Raw genomic sequence first — 16,514 nt, forward strand, 5'->3', positions numbered from 1 at the left:
ATAATTTAAATAAAGTATTTTATTTCCAAGCAAAATAGCTTCTATACCCATGGACCTCAGCAAATGAAAAATTATGACCAGTATCTCTCACTTCTACTTATTTTCTCTATTGTATACTTTTATCTTTCCTTTCTCTCCAAGACTATTTAGTTTTTATAATGTAAGCCACCTTAAAAGGTCCTACACTTAAGCAGGGTATTACATAATAAAGAAACTTGAAAAACCATGGTGTTTTTACAGTAGCTGACTTTGCACTACTTTCTGAGTGACAGTCAATGTCATAACTCCTCAGAGAGGCTAGTTCTTAAGGAGCTTATCTCAAATGTATAGTCTTGAATTCCTACTAAAATTCTGTATCAAAAGCATTTATTTGGAGCACTTTATTTACCATATAAACTATTGTGCAAGATCATAACAGCAGCACCCAGTCGCAGCAGCCATTTTCAAAGCAGAGCCAGAATGAAGAGCAACTGGGAGTAGCTTCGGCTCCAACTTCACCTCTAGATTATTAGGGATTATAAAATAGGCCTGGGGCACTGTGATTCAGCTCTCTGTGTAAGCTTGAGCAGTGAGGTACAAGAAGTTTGGGAGTCTTGCAGGACTTGAAACTGAGAGATCAGCCCAAACTTCCTATACCGCAGTGGGGGCTAAGAAGAATGCTGTCTTCCTCTGCAATGGCAGCCTGCAAGGTGAGGGGAATAGGTGATAGAGAGGCGGGGGGGGGGGGGGGGGGGGGGGGCGGGGTTCACAGAGAGAGAGAGTGGTTAAAGACACAAAATAGGAAAAGAGCCCCTAGTATGTCAGTTTCTAAAACAGCTATTGTTGATCTACAAGGGGTCGCCCCACTACTACTACTACTACTATTTAGCATTTCTATAGCGCTACAAGGCATATGCAGCGCTACACAAGCATAGAAGACAGTCCCTGTTCAAAGAGCTTACAATCTAATAGACAAAAAATATAGTAAACAAATCAAATCAATTAATGTGTACAGGAAGGAGGAGAGGAGAGTAGGTGGAGGCGAGTGGTTACAAGTCAAAAGCAATGTTAAAGAGGTGGGCTTTCAGTCTAGATTTAAAGGTGGCCAAGGATGGGGCAAGACATAGGGGCTCAGGAAGTTTATTCCAGGCGTAGGGTGCAGCGAAACAGAAGGCGCGAAGTCTGGAGTAGGCAGTAGTGGAGAAGGGAACAGATAAGAAGGATTTATCCATGCAGCGGAGTGCACGGGAAGGGGTGTAGGGAAGGACGAGTGTGGAGAGATACTAGGGAGCAGCAGAGTGAGTACATTTATAGGTTAGTAGAAGAAGTTTGAACAGGATGCGAAAACGGATAGGGAGCCAGTGAAGCGACTTGAGGAGAGGGGTAGTATGAGTAAAGCGACCCTGGCGGAAGACAAGACGGGCAGCAGGTTGAAAGGATAGGAGGGAGAAGAAAGAGAGGAGTTAAATGCTGGCTCCTCAGTTTTTGGCCTGGCTCTTTGATCAGATTCTGTCCTGTTTGTGTTACCTGTGTGTTTACACTATAAACTGATGTATTAATTGTATTGCTTTTAATGTTTTGCACTGCCTTGCAGCCTTTGGAAAAGAGAAAAATAGGTCAAGTAATTGATTGTTCCACTAGTACTTGTAATATCACCCTCAAGTGAACCACTACTTACCTTTGGAGCCACACAATGCCATAATAAGAGGACTGTTACTCTTGTCTAGTTCTCTGAGACAGGCACTGCCTGCATGGTCTCTGATCACAGACAGCTCCTTTAAGATTAAGGCCTACATGCAACACAAAGAGTACAAAGGGTTTTATAATAAAGAAACCACAGATCCATTAATTTAAAAGCAAAGGTAATTACCTGTAGCAGGTATTCTCAGAGGACAGCAGGCCATTTATTCTCAAATGTGAGCAACGCCATCCACATCGCCCAGTGTGGAGCTTAAATAAAGCTAGCACAGCTTTAAGAGCATACACAGCATCCTGACCATGCACTCACGAGTGCCTTGCCACCTGCAGTGAAAGCGCAGGACCAGCAGTACAATAATACAGAATGGAATCAACTTCAAGGGGAGGTGGGAGGGTATGCGAGAGTGAACGGTCTGCTGTCCTTACAGAATACCTGCTATAGGTAAGTATCATTGCTTTCTCCGAGGACAAGCAGGCCATAATCTCACACGTGGGAATCGCTAGCTACCAAGCTCACCGAAAACTACCACCACTGGTCAATTGGGCCCTGCAACAGTGAGGACAAAGTACTGATTAACCTGAAACTATATACAACTGTGAGAGAATGCAGACTGGAACAGAACAAAACTGGCCTAGGGGGGTGGAGTTGGATTCTAGATTCCAAACATATTCTGCAGAACTGTCTGTCCAAACTGTCTATCGCGTCAAGTATCTGCTCAAGGCAGTAGTCAGATGAGAATGTGTGGACTGAAGATCACATTGCAGCCTTGCAAATTTCTTCTATGGAGGCAGACCACAAGAGGGCTACCAACGCCGCCATGACTCTGACATTATGAGTCTTGACATGACCCTCAAGAGTCAGCTCAGCCTGGGCATAAGTGGAAGAAATGCAATCTGCCTGTCAACTGGAGATTATATGCTTCCCGATGGCAACCTCCATCCTGTTGAGATCAAAAGAAACAAAACTAGGTGGACTGTCTGTAGGGCCTAGTCTTCTCCAAGTAAAAGGCCAATGCTTGCAGTCCAAGGTGTGCAGTGCTCTTGTACCAGGATGGACACAATGTTTGGGAAAAAATGTTTAAAAACTATTGACTGGTTCAGATGGAACTATGACACAACCTTAGCCAGGAACACTGGGTGCATGTGGAGAACTACTCTATTATGATGAAATTTAGTGTAAGGTGCATCTACCACTAGGGCCTGAAGCTCACCAACTCTGAGAGCTGAAATACCAGCCATCAAAAATAAGACCTTCCAGGTCTAGTACTTCAGATCAACAAACAAGAGTGGGAAGTTGGAGAAAGTTTGAGAAACACCAGGGACATGTAAAATGCCCGACACGACTGTATCAGCAATAAAGTGTTTTTATCATTGTTGATTATCCTATGTCCCCAGTCGTTCTCAAGTCCTCTCCAATTTCCCACTCTTCTCTGTTGACAACATTCTATGTAGGATTTCTTTCCCCTCTTTCCCCTAGTACGTCAGATGCCAGGAATTCAGTGGCTCAAAAGGAGCTTTCATTAGCTGGGTGAGGATGATGTTGAGGTCCCATGACATAGGCGAAGCTTTGACAAAAGCAAACCTCCCATGAAGCAAACAGAGGTTGTCCAGAGATGGGCCAACCCTCTACAAGGCAATAATAAGCACTAATCAAACTAATGAGGTACATATATGGTAAAGACAATTGGGGGGAACTTAGGGAGGGAGAGGAAGAGTTAGGGTATGTCCATTACGGTCTTTGGTTACCCTAACTCTTCCTCTCCCTCCCTAAGTTCCCCCCACTTGTCTTTACCATATATGTACCTCATTCTACCATAATATCACCTTGATATTGTTCACACTGGAATCGGTTAACGGCACTAGGTAAGCCACATTGAGCCTACAAAGAGGTGGGAAAATGTGGGATACAAATGCAACAAATAAATAAAGTGAACCCTTACAGAGTTGGTCTTGAGACCAGACTCGGAAAGGTGTACAGAAGGTATTCAAGCAAGGTCTGAGTAGGGCAAGAAAGAGGATCTAGGGCCTTGCTCTCACACCAGATGGTAAACTTCCTCCATTTGGCAGACACACCTCTTAGTGGAATCTTTCCTGGAAGCCAGCAAGACCCTGACGACACCCTTAGGAAGATGTAATGAAGCAAATTTTAAGCTCTCTACATCCAGGCTGTGAGGGCCAAACACTGGAGGTTGGGATACAGATCTCCAATATCTCCAATGTTGTTCAATGTAACGATGGCTCACTAGGAACTAATAGGCTTCAATCCATACATATATGCAAATGTCACTGTTTTTAAATACCATTCAAAAGCGATGTTACAGAAATAACGGACAAAGCCAAAACAAGCCTGGACCTTATGGAAAGCTGGGCTGCAACGTTCAAACTCAAACTAAATAGTGACAAAACTAAATTCCTGATTCTATTAAGTCCACACAATTCCACATCACAACAAAATATCACAATCAACCATCAAACATATAAAATCGAAACACAGCTAAAAATACTGGGAATTATCATTGATAAACATCTAACACTGGACAACCAAGTAGCAGCATTAACAACAAAATGCTTCAGAAAACTATGGAAACTGAGAAGGATCAGAGACTATTTTCCATGACAATCATTCCGTATTATATTATATTGTTAATATTATCATAATTAGACTATTGCAATGCAGCATACGTAGGGTGCAAGGAGAGCAAACTAAAATCTCTACAAACCTTCCAGAGCACGGCAGTGTGACTAATTTTCAAGAAATTGAAATTCGAAAGAGCCACTCCACTGTTCAAAATACTACACTGGCTACCAATCAAGGCCAGAATAATCTTCAAAGCCAGCATCATCATTTACAAAATACTATTCGGCATGTCGCCCAAAAATATGCTAGGTATGATCGATCACCAAGAAACACAAACCCAGAAACCAGAGGGTACCTGCTTCTATACCTACCCAACTGCAGAAATATAATCTACAAAACCATATACATGGCTGGATTTAGTTACCAAGGATCCAAATGGTGTAACTCAATACCGAGAATCACAAAAAGCATCACCAACTATCTCCAGTTCAGAAAAGAATTGAAAACCTACCTCTTTAAAAAAATTTTTACAACTAAGTACTACACCGTCAAATAAATTTCTACTCCCTATCTGTAAACCTCCACTTCTAGTCGCTTCTTAACTAGTTTGTACTCCAGAGAGTCCAAGCGCTTATACCATTTTTTTCTGACGAAAGCAGCATGATGTTAATCATCATGTGTACCTCATTAAGCCTAGCTAAGTATCATCATACATCCAACAGAAGAGTACTGAGGAAGGCCTTTTCAGGCTCATATCGAATCTCTGATGTTATAATAAAAGGCAATTCTTTGGACATCATCTGCTGCTCTTTTCTTTGTCACCCTCACTGTGCTTGATCTGTCTGGATGCCACATCAAATCATATGCGCCCCTGGCCAAGAACTTATGACCTATTCTCTTGCTGCTTTACTAGCTGGCAAAGAGATTTGGCCTGCTCCGGTGGAAGAGTGTGTGCCAAATCATACATACTGCACACCAGGCTCGTATAGCGCTGGTAAGATTGTATGTGGGAAATGAGCATACAGACCTGAAACATCTTCTGCCCAAAAGAATCCAGGGTTCTAGCTTTTCTGCCTGGGGCTGCCAAAGCATAGTATCTAGAACTCATGGCTCTCTTGAGCATGGAATGATGAGGTAACTGAGGCTTGTCAAACCCTGGGGAACTCTGGATCCGATACATGGTGCCCATATCCTTGGGCAGGACAGGGACTAACATAGGGGACCTCTCAGTTCTTCACCTGCACATCCTTCAGGATCCAGTGAAGAGAGACTGCCACAGCCTCTCTAGAAAATGTATGGACCAGGACCTTGAACATCTCAAGCAGCCGCCATTTCCCTGACAAAACTGGGGAAGGAAAGGCACTCAGGTGGAGACTTCCTCCTTTCCTCTGGAGGGGAGGGGTCAGATGGGATGCCATAGGAGGACTCCTCTGAGAAGTACCATGGATCCTCAGACTCCTATGAGTGTTCCTCGTTGGTGCTGGCAAAGAATTCGTCATGGGAGGGCAGAGACTGAGCCTGCCTCGATAAAGAGGAATCATGTTCCCGAGAGGGTAATTGAGGTGTCAGTTCCATCCTTAACTCCAGCAAACCTTCCTCCACCTATGTCAAGGGGGTGCCAGCACATACGACACACAGATTTTGGAGACCTCACTACAGACTGAGGACCTTGCAGGGCAGCAGCGTCCATCGAAATAGATCATCAGGAAAGGCAGGGGTGTTGGTTCAGAGACAGACTGCTGAACTTCAGGGGTCGAGCCGATTGCCTGGTCCTTGCTGCATGGAGATCCCTGCATCAACAGCTCTTGTGTGGAGGAGGAATGGTTCTCCCGGAGTCGACGTTTCTTGGGGAGTGAATCCCTCGGTACCCTGGAGCTCCCAGCAGTGTGCGTTGAGTGGGATCGATACTGATGCTTCTTGGCCTTCACCCGAGGGTCATTGATGCTTCTTGGTGCCGACAAGGACTATGTTGAATCCCCACGTTGCCTCAGAAATGGATCCAATATTGACTGGTCCTGGGAGCCCTGCACAGCAGTCACATCGAAGCAGGTAGAGACCCACTCAATGCACGTCCACGCCCAGTGCAAAAGACAGGCCTATCAGCCATATGGACTGATGCACCCGATGCAACTCCCGATAGCAAAGCCAATATCAACGCCGAGGTTTCGGACCAGGCTCCAAAACCTTTTCTCTTTGAGCCTCTCTGCTTAGCTGGGTTCTTTTCTTCATATGAAGGCAAAAAACATAGCTGGAATGGGTATGTTTAGGCCCCAAACAGTGAAGACACTAAGAATGAGTGTCTTTGTCAGAGATGGTCCTATTGCACTGGCTACAGTGCTTAAAAGCCAGAAAAATAAAGGAACAAATGCCCAACCAGAGCTCAGCCTTAACAGGGCTTATTGAGCGCGGTAAAAATTAAAAAAAACTTAACAGTGGGGAAAACAAGACTAAAAACAACACAGGAAGGGAGAGGAAATTTTTCTGAACAACACAAAAATCATGTAAAAAATCCTGAAGGGAAGGCACAAAAAAGTTCAAAAACAGACTCACGCACCAGACGCTGTGAGGAGCATGGGACTATGCATTCTCTCCTCATTACGGATGGAGAGGGACTGCTGGTCCCGTGCACTCGTGGCAGGACAGGAAGGCACTCGCGCTCCACACCAGGCGATGTAGATGTCACCCACATATGTGAATATGGCCTGCTTGTCCTTGGGGAATGTCCTATTTGTTAAGCATGTTAAGTGCAGAATTTGAAAAAGCATTACTGATATCACATGTTAAAGCTTGAGTATTACCGATAATCATCCAAAAGTGTGGCTATTACTGAGCTGCAGCAAATGCATAGTAGTTCACTAATATTAGAATGGTTTTAACAAACATCATAATAAATCTCACAATCCAGGCCTTAAAAGTTAAATACAGTTCTTGAGAAGTAGTTCATTTGCCCTGAAAGCATTGGCAAGCTAATATGCCTGCTCATTCATACCTGGCTGACAATCTGAAAACAGGAAATATTCTAAGTGTGCTGCCCTACAATAGGCTTTATTTACTGACCAGTCCTGGGAGCCCTGCACAGCAGTCACATCGAGGCAGGTAGAGACCCTGCCTCGATGTGACCCGGCCTCTCTTCTCCAAGCAGAACCCCATCTCTTCGGAGTATCACACCCATATAAAACTCTGCGTCCTGTCAAATTAATCCTATCCCCTCTCCCTAACTCTGGCTTCCTCATGCAGTCTTCCTTACCCTAAGCTGGAAGAGTAAGGGTCTTCAGAGGCAGGAGTAATACCCAGCTAGTCCTGCCCTATGGATGCAGAATTTCAAAATGGTTCCCGCTAACCTGAGGCACCCCTTTACCCTGGAAACAAATTTGATCTTCCTCTGTATAACTTGACTACAGAAGCAAGACTAACTACACAGACAAAAATAAAAGGGGGGGGGGGGGGGAGTTTCCACTACCTGACCAACAAAACCTGTTGGAGAAACAGAAGATAAGAACATTAACAATAAATATTTCAACTCCACCTTAAAGAAGATTAGCAATATATTCTGAATTTGTTATGGTTCAAAGCCAATTTATGTTGTTATAGCACACTAAATTACACTGTTACATAGATTCAAACGTGGCTCTTTACAAGCTCAACATCAGAGGTCACTCCACCTTTCTTATAAACACCTTTCTTATATACAGAGTGGAAATACATGTTAGCAGTAAAATGTTTTGAGGAAGAAGGAAAATTAAGAGCAGCACCAATTGGTCAAACATTCACTCTGAGATAATGTTCCAAAAAGCTCTCTTCATCTTTTATCACTCCTGTCTACTGACATTAAATTCACCAATCTTGAAAAAGCCCTTTAATTAATTTAATGCAAAAGCATGACAGATAGGAGTCAGTGATAAAAGAAAACAAGTGCGCACAAAGGAATGGGATGGGTCTGTGTTGGGTGAGGACACAGTGCACTCTGGCAATTTTTTTTTTTTGGTGGCTGGGGGGGGGAGGAAGGGGCATGAGGGTAGTAAAGGTTGACATTTGGAATGTATGAGATTTTTTGAAAACTGTAACTCTCATACGTTGACTATTATGTGTTTACCATTCTCAAAGTAGATCTGTTTTTCTTCTAAAAACTTAAAATACACACACAAAAAAATTGCACACTTACAGTGTGACACAATGGTGGTGTTCCACTTCCTCCATGTGCAGACTCAAACAGAACGAAGGGTACTAGGGGGAAACACATGTTAACGTATGGCTCACTAAAACACCAGTACTAGGGGAAGCATATGGGGTCTATTCTGTGACTGGTGGTCTCTGAATTCTAACCTACCCTAAGAATGGAATAGATAGATTCCTGTGAGCGGTTGTGTCTATATAGAATGTAGGTATGTGCCATGGGAAGCGATGACATGGGGAGAGTGCGTATGAGTGTTTTATGGGGGAACAGTCTATGGAAGGGCTTTGTAGTTTTGAATGGGTATGTGAAGGAGTGTGGAATGGTTTTTGGGGGCATTCTTATTCATCTTCCTCCTCTCCCTTGCACTCTGCTTCTCCTACCTTCTCCCCCCCCTCAAAAAAAAAAAAAAATCCTTTAACCTTTTAACAAAGCCAGATCACCTCTTCTGCTACAGGGTTTGGGCTCCCACAGCAGAAAGCTACAATATTCTGGCGACTATAGGCCACATCTTGTACTGTGGGGATTTAGATCCCTGATGCAGTAAGCTATTCCACTCTTCCTCCTACTCTGTATTATACATAGGTTTGTACAAATATAAACACAACCTATGTATACGGATGGACTGATTCTTCCCAATAGTTAATATTGCTCAGTGAAATGCTCCTAAAAATGACAGGTTATCACAAAGAGCACACTTACCTCCAATGTCTCCTCAGCAGTGCAGCCGGGCTGTTGCTGCAATTTGCCAGTGTTCAAAGCTTCTATATACTCATCACATTTCCTGTAACCAGCTTCCAGAAGGTCATGCTTGGCCTTCAGTAGCCCCTGGCCCGGGGTTACATCTCCAATCCCAATTGAGAATCCACGATTAGCTAGAAAAAAATACAATGAAATCAGTTTCAAATATTCTCAAGTAAAAAAAAAACCTGTTTTTCTCTGATAGACAATGCTATCCTTCCAGTATGAGGACCCGGAAAATGTAGTGAGTACCACAGAAGGTTGTCGTCTTCTCAAAAGAAATTAACTCACTGGCTACTGGTTTGTAGAATTCAGCACCTATAGAATTTTAGGAATTTTTGAATTCAGCTGAAAAGATAATTAACTTGGCCGTTTAAAAATAACAGTTGTTAAGTATAAGAGTATTTGCTTCTGTGTTGCGTTTTGATACTGGCCAGTTGTTTCTGGTCCTGTTTGTATAATATGAACCGTCTCAAGCTATTGGTAATGACAGTATATAAAAATTATCATCATCAATACATGGATAAGCTGTAATTAAATTCTGAATTCATGAAAACTGATTTAGCATTTTATTCAAGCTTTATTCATGCCACATTCAAATAATTCACAGTTATGCTTTAGCAATCCCTCAAAGTGATGTCTTTTCTAAGGGGACACCATTATAGAATATGACCAACAGAAAAAAAATGAGGAAAGGTGAAGAAAGCCAACAGGAAGAGAGATAAAAGTGAAATTAATTGTTACATTATACTCACTTCTTAAGAAAATCATAATTTTTCATAAGGAATCAATTTTTAATCAATTTGTATTTTTCACACAAGTATTTAAGCTAGTCTAAAGATTCTGGAACTGACATGGTTTGAAGTATTTATTTTATACAATGTATAGTTCATTTATGCAAACGCATTCTATAGTTGGTGGTTGGGAGGCGGGGCTGGTGGTTGAGAGGCAGGGATAGAGCTGGGCAGACTTATACGGTCTGTGCCCTGAAGAGCACAGGTACAAATCAAAGTAGGGTATACACAAAAAGTAGCACATATGAGTTATCTTATTGGGCAGACTGGATGGACCGTGCAGGTCTTTTTCTGCCGTCATCTACTATATCTTACTATGTAGTTTTTAAATTTTGTTTTCAACTGTAGATGGAATGTATCTATGACTTTCTATCCTTGGAAATTTTGTCCAATATGTTAGTAATAAGGGAGTTGGGGTAGGTAGGTTGGGGATGGATAGAGGGTATCAGGGGAGAAAATTAAATGAAACATACTACAAATGTGTATCAACAGATATGTTTTGGCAGTAAATTTCTTATAAAGTACTACTGTATGACAAGGGGTTGTATGTTGGTTATATATAGCGAGGATAAAAGTTAGGGGATAAACTTGTAAAAAGCTTGATGACTGCCTCTATCACTCGGTACTTGTATATGCCTTGATTTGAATTGCTGTATATCCAGATTGGTGGGTGTGCTTTATTTTGAATTGTCATAAATAAAAATTGTTGAAACATAAATTTTGTTTTCGAGTTTGAATTCTTGTTATTTTTTTTTATAGTGTGTTCTGTTATTAACCTCCGGGAACAATCAAAAAGCACATAAAATATTTGTTTTTCTTCTCATAGAGAAATCATGCTGCAAGTCCTTACAGAGGTAAACCGGAGCAAGCCTGGCCAGTCGGGACATAGCATCAGCAGCCTCTACTTGTCCCCAGTCTCTCAGCAAAATGTAGAAGATATTGTTTTTGGATCCTGACCCCAAGGTGCCTTTGTCCATGCTGCCACAAACCAGTTCACTGTTCTGGATTGTAACATCTGCAACCACAAAACCAGTTAAGTCAGGAGACAAAAAAAAAAAAAAAAACACAAGATAATACACAATCAGTAAGTTGCGATTACCAACATATCTGGCAAAACTAATCCTAAAAAATATGGTTAGATGCTCAAAAACACAAACTGCTACCTTCAAAAGTTTCCTTTCTGAACCTATAAATATTGATAACACACAAATTTAAACACATTATCCCTGGCAGACATAACTATCCAGCATAATAGCTTACTTATTTACCTAATTCCCCATGAGAAAATATTAGAAAAGTACTGGTAGTTAACTGATGAAAAACTGTAATATGCAATAGAACATTCTAACTGCCTGAATGGCAAAAGTCATACAACACTTTTTTCAAATAATGGTGCCACCAAGAAGTCCGCACATGACAGATTTGTTATGCAGCATTTCTTCTGAGTAAGAATTTTAAATGCACTCCCTTTTTTAGCTCTAAAATTAACAGTGTTGCTTTTCTACTTAGATAGCATTGTAGGAAAGCTCTCTGTACAACTAATTATAGCTGTCACATGAACACAGCCCTTTGTGGCTTTGCCAAAATACAGATTAATGCAAACACAGGGGAACCTATAAAATGAGTGGTGAAAATAAGCAAGACCAGAGTCACTCACAGGAATCATTGTGGCACAGGTCCTCTCCTTTGCCACAGTATTGTTTGCCCTTGGTGCGGAGATTGGCCATCACAGGACAGTCATCACTGGGTTTCAGAATAAGGCTGAAGACTTGTTTTCCTGTCCACAAGGTCACAGGCTGTAAAACAAAAGGACAAAATTATGACCAGAACGTACAGTGTCACGTCTAAGCAGGGGACTGGAATTGTAAAGTTGACCTGAAGTATTACCTGATGAATTATTTAAATCAAAATGCTAGAAAAGCTAAGCTGAATCAGACCAAAGACCACTGAGCCCAGCAACCTGTTGTTGATAGAAGTCAGCCCAGTCACAAGTACCTGGCAGATTCCAAACAATAGATCAACATTTTTCATAGCTCACTTCCAGGGATGAGTGATGGCTCTCCCATGTCTGACTAAATTTTTTTTAATAGACTTGTCCTCCAGGAACTTGCAACCTCATATGAACCCTGCTATATTAGTTGACTTGGCCACATCCTCTGTATAAAATTTAATCCATCCAAATTTAGAGCTATTTTATTGATACTAAGTGCTGCCCCATAGTGGCTTGTCATACTTTGCCACTGGATCCGGTTATCAAAATATTAGTAGTGACCTTAGACTCTCTACTGTCCTTTGATCCACATATTGCATAAGTGATCCGTAACTGTATTGGGGCTTTATATCTTATTAGATCAGTGTGCCCAAAGATCAATAAATCTTTATTACATAAATTAGTGCATGCATTAATTCTCAATAGACTGGACTATGGTAATTTGTTGAATAGACTGCCAAATATATACAAAATGTAGCTATTAGAAATAGTGTAACACATTGGGGGTCACGTGATGGCAGGAGCCTAGACGGACGTCTCGAGGCTGCTCTCCTCCTCATCGCTTATAAATCAGCTGATTTAATGTGCTCAAACCCCCGATCTGGTCCCTCAAAACATCGTCCAGTACAAGGTAGCGTGGGCTGCATCGATTGAGCAATAAAGGAGAAAGATCAGAAGCTGCTTTCAGGGTATGCCGGCAAAGACCCCGCGTACTCAGAAAGGGCGCGGAACCCCCCACGTGGCTAAGATGGCGTCTGGAAAGGAGAAAGGAGAGGCGACCCAGAGTCAGGATCTGCCGGTGGTAGCCATACAAGACGCAGCGATACAAGAGATAATGAAGCACATGGCAGCAGTTCTGGATGACAAGCTGTCGGCGCTGCATGTCTTTATGGACGAGATGAAAGAAAGCATGGCGGCACAAAGCACCCGCATACAACTGGCAGAGGAACGAATATCACAGCAAGAGGATCTGGTGAATAATGTGAGTTCTCAAATGTCTGCTCTGGAGAAGAGGTGTAAACTGCTGGAAGAGCGGGTAGAAGATCATGAGAACCGGAGCAGGCGGAATAATATCAGGCTGGTGGGAATACCGGAATCGGTCAAAGATAAAGAGCTCTGGGACTTGGTAGAAGTCTGGCTGCCGAAAGAGCTTGGGATTGAGTCAGAAGGGCAACGTCTCAAAGCAGAGCGGGTGCATCGGATCGGAGCGCTTAAAGAACATAGCAGTAAGTCACGCCCGGTAATTGCTCGTATTCTCAACTATGCTGAGAAAGCCCAGCTGATGGAAAAGTATCGCCAGAAGAGAACCCTGACTTATCAGGGGACAGGCGTGCTGATGTTTCAAGATTTCTCGCCGCGGGTGTCAGAGCTAAGAAAACGAGTGTCTCCGTACTGCTCTCAGCTCTACAACAAAGGGATCCGGTTCTCGCTGCAGTACCCAGCAAAGGTGAGAGTGCTGCATGAAGGTCGTGTTCTATTCATGGAGCAGCCAGAAGAATTGCGCTCATTTCTGGAGCGGTTGCAGTGATAGAGTGCAATGTTAGAGTGGTTGAAGGGAGCCGGCTTGAAAACACCTTTGATGACACGTGGAGAGCCGCCGGAGACATTATGCCAGGCAGGCTAGGATTTATTTCTTGTTATTTTTGACGTGCAGGGGATTGCAAGCAGCAGAACCATTAAAGATTGATTACTGTAAACAACAAGGAGTGGAGCCCGGGGCATTCTTAAACGGGAGACATTGTTGATTTGGAAGGAGAGGCTGTTTGTGGTTTTTTTTTTTTTTTTTTTTTTTCTTCCCAGCTTTATCTGGATGCCAGCTAGAAGACTGAAGACTCAGTGGGGAAGTTGTGAGTTGCCTGGGGACGATTTGTAATTTAAAGAGGCTTGTTGCAGTGAAGCCTGTGTTCTTTTTTTATAGGCTGCACGAGGTAGAGAGAGAGAAAATAAAGGAACACAATGGACTATAGTTTGAACAAGTTTGGAGGGGTACTGTTATTTGTATAATTTGCCTCTGATGGGATCGTTTTACTTTTCTGCTGTCGTATTGGGGGAGTTGAAGGGAAAATGTTGAAACGGGTGGTGGGTGTTTAAGAAAGGGAAATGCAGCGCTCAGGCAAGCTGAGGGTCCTTTTCGGGGGGGGGGGGGGGGGGGGGGAGGGGGGGGGAGTAGCTTTCTCTTAGGGGAGGGTTGTAACACTGGTTGTTCTAAAGGGGAGGGATTTGAGGGTGTGGGCACAGGTAGGGGGGAAGGGGGATGGGAGGGGAGAAGTGGGAGGAAGGAGCTATTTGACTGGATGGAGTGAATGGTACACAGAGTGTGGATGTAGCAAACGAAGGGAGGGACAGGGATGGGAAAGAGAGGGAGGGGAGGGGGAGGGGCTGGGGTGGGGGGAAGGCTCCTGGAGAAATAAGGAATACTGTTACATGGAGGAGATTGGTACCAAGGCAACACCTGGAAAGGGAGGGGGTGGTGAGCTGGGACATCACCCCTTGTTCTCGGACATAAGGCTGCATATCGCCTTTCGATCTGACAGATGGGTAGTTTGAGAATAGGATCATTAAATGTTGATGGTATTCACTCACCGGTTAAGCGGACTAAAATTTTGGCATACTGTAATAAAATGAAAGTTGATGTGATGTTTTTACAGGAGACTCATCTCTCACAACAAGAACATCGGAAGTTACAAAAAGGGTGGGTTGGAGAGATAGTGTCATCTTCCTTTAATAACAGACAAAGGGGGGTGGTTATATTATTCCATAGAAGGCACCATGTTAGCATGCATAAATTAGTACAAGACCCAGAGGGTCGGTTTGTCATATGGTGGGGAGAGGTTGCAGGGCAGAGGGTGGCCTTATGCTCCATATATGCGCCAAATGTATATTCCCACTCTTTCTTTTCTGGTCTTTTAGCTCATTTGGTATCAGTTAGTGGGTACAAATTGGTGCTGGGGGGAGATTTTAATATTACTGCAGACCCCTTGATAGATTGCAAGCCAGCAAAGCCGCGGCCTCCAGCATGGAAAGATAAAGGGATTAACTTTCTAGTACAAGAGCTAGGGCTCCTGGATATCTGGCGGATCTTACATCCAGAATCATATGACTACACTTTTTTTTCTCAGGTACATGGGGTATATGCACGGCTCGATTATTTACTAGTTGATGCAACCCTTATGTCGAAAGTGCAGGCGGCAGATATAGTGGACGGGGCAGTGTCGGATCATTGTTTGATTTGGGCAGACATCCAGTGGCACCAAGGCAGTGCATCAAGGATGTGGCGTATGAATCCAACGTTGTATTTGGAGCCTGAGTTTCGTAGTTTTTTGTTGAAGATGTGGGACAATTATCTAATGGAAAATGACCCGGAATCAGTAGACCCTACAACTTATTGGGAAGCGGGGAAGGCCGTGATGCGGGGGCATATTATCGCCTATGGGGCAAAATTAAACAGGGAGCGTAATAGTAGATTAATTGCCTTATCGAGCCATCTGCAACAGTTGAGGGGGAGGCATGTACGGCAGAGGGAAGACGAGATAAAAAAGGAATATTTGGACACTCGCCGGCAAATTAATGATATTTTGAATGCGCGGGCGGCTCAGGATATCAGCTTGTATAAATTTAATTTGTATAGATGGGGGAATAAGGCGGGGAGATTGATGTCGACCCTGGTAAAAGGCAGAGGGGCCAAAAAAATCATAACGAAGGTGAGATCTCCTGGAGGGCAGGTAGTGGCCACATCTGAGGGCATCCAGGAAGAGTTTGTCAAATTCTATCAGGCACTGTATAATGCAGGAGAGACAGATCGGACCCAGCGGGAATTATTTTTTCAGAATCTTCCTTTACCGCAGTTATCGCAGGAGCAGAGAGATCAGTTAAATGCGCCGGTGAAGGGAGAGGAAGTACTTCAGGCAGTGAAACGCCTTAAGTTGGCTAAGGCCCCCGGTCCGGACGGCCTAGGGCCTGAATTTTATAAGATATTAGGTGCCAACGTAGGACCCCCTTTTCAAGAATTATGTCATCATCTCTGCACAACTGGGGAGGCGGGCGGTAGACTTACACATGCACACATAGTGGTACTCCCTAAGCCTGGGCGAGATGAGGAATTGCTGGGTTCCTACAGGCCCATATCGCTCCTTAATCAAGACATAAAGCTTTTTGCCAATATTATGGCAAATAGGTTGGGGAGGGTCTTACCTGGCCTGGTTCACTCGGATCAGGCGGGATTCGTGCCAGGCCGATATGCATCTTCCAATATTATGAGAGCCTTGACAGTGTTGCAGAAAGGGGGGGGCAAACCCGGAGATGCGATCATTACAAGTTTGGACGCGGAAAAAGCATTTGATAAGATCTTGTGGGACTATCTATTTTGGGTGTTACCGCAATTTGGTATCATGGGAGCTTTCTTAGGAGGAATCCGCACTTTATATAGCCATCCCACAGCTCAGATATTAATAAATGGAGCATTGTCATCTGTCTTTTCCTTAAAGCGGGGCACACGGCAAGGGTGCCCGCTCTCCCCGATGCTATTTGTGCTGTCCTTAGAACCCTTTGCTATCAAAATTCGAC

The 16,514-nt window shown here is 43.4% G+C and overlaps 1 protein-coding gene across 1 annotated transcript in view; it reads right to left on the minus strand.

The window, feature by feature from the left end:
* POLR3A (RNA polymerase III subunit A) overlaps positions 1 to 16,514 on the minus strand; it is a 206,841-nt gene that overhangs the window by 133,845 nt on the left and 56,482 nt on the right. The window contains exons 14-17 of the mRNA XM_030203237.1: positions 11,619 to 11,757; positions 10,812 to 10,976; positions 9,129 to 9,301; positions 1,658 to 1,769 (exon numbers count right to left, since the gene is read on the minus strand). Of these exons, the coding sequence (XP_030059097.1) occupies positions 1,658 to 1,769; positions 9,129 to 9,301; positions 10,812 to 10,976; positions 11,619 to 11,757 (589 nt within the window). The remainder of the gene's footprint in view (positions 1 to 1,657; positions 1,770 to 9,128; positions 9,302 to 10,811; positions 10,977 to 11,618; positions 11,758 to 16,514) is intronic.

This window comes from Microcaecilia unicolor, chromosome 5 (genome assembly GCF_901765095.1).
Source record: "Microcaecilia unicolor chromosome 5, aMicUni1.1, whole genome shotgun sequence".
NCBI classification, from domain to species: Eukaryota; Metazoa; Chordata; class Amphibia; order Gymnophiona; family Siphonopidae; genus Microcaecilia; species Microcaecilia unicolor.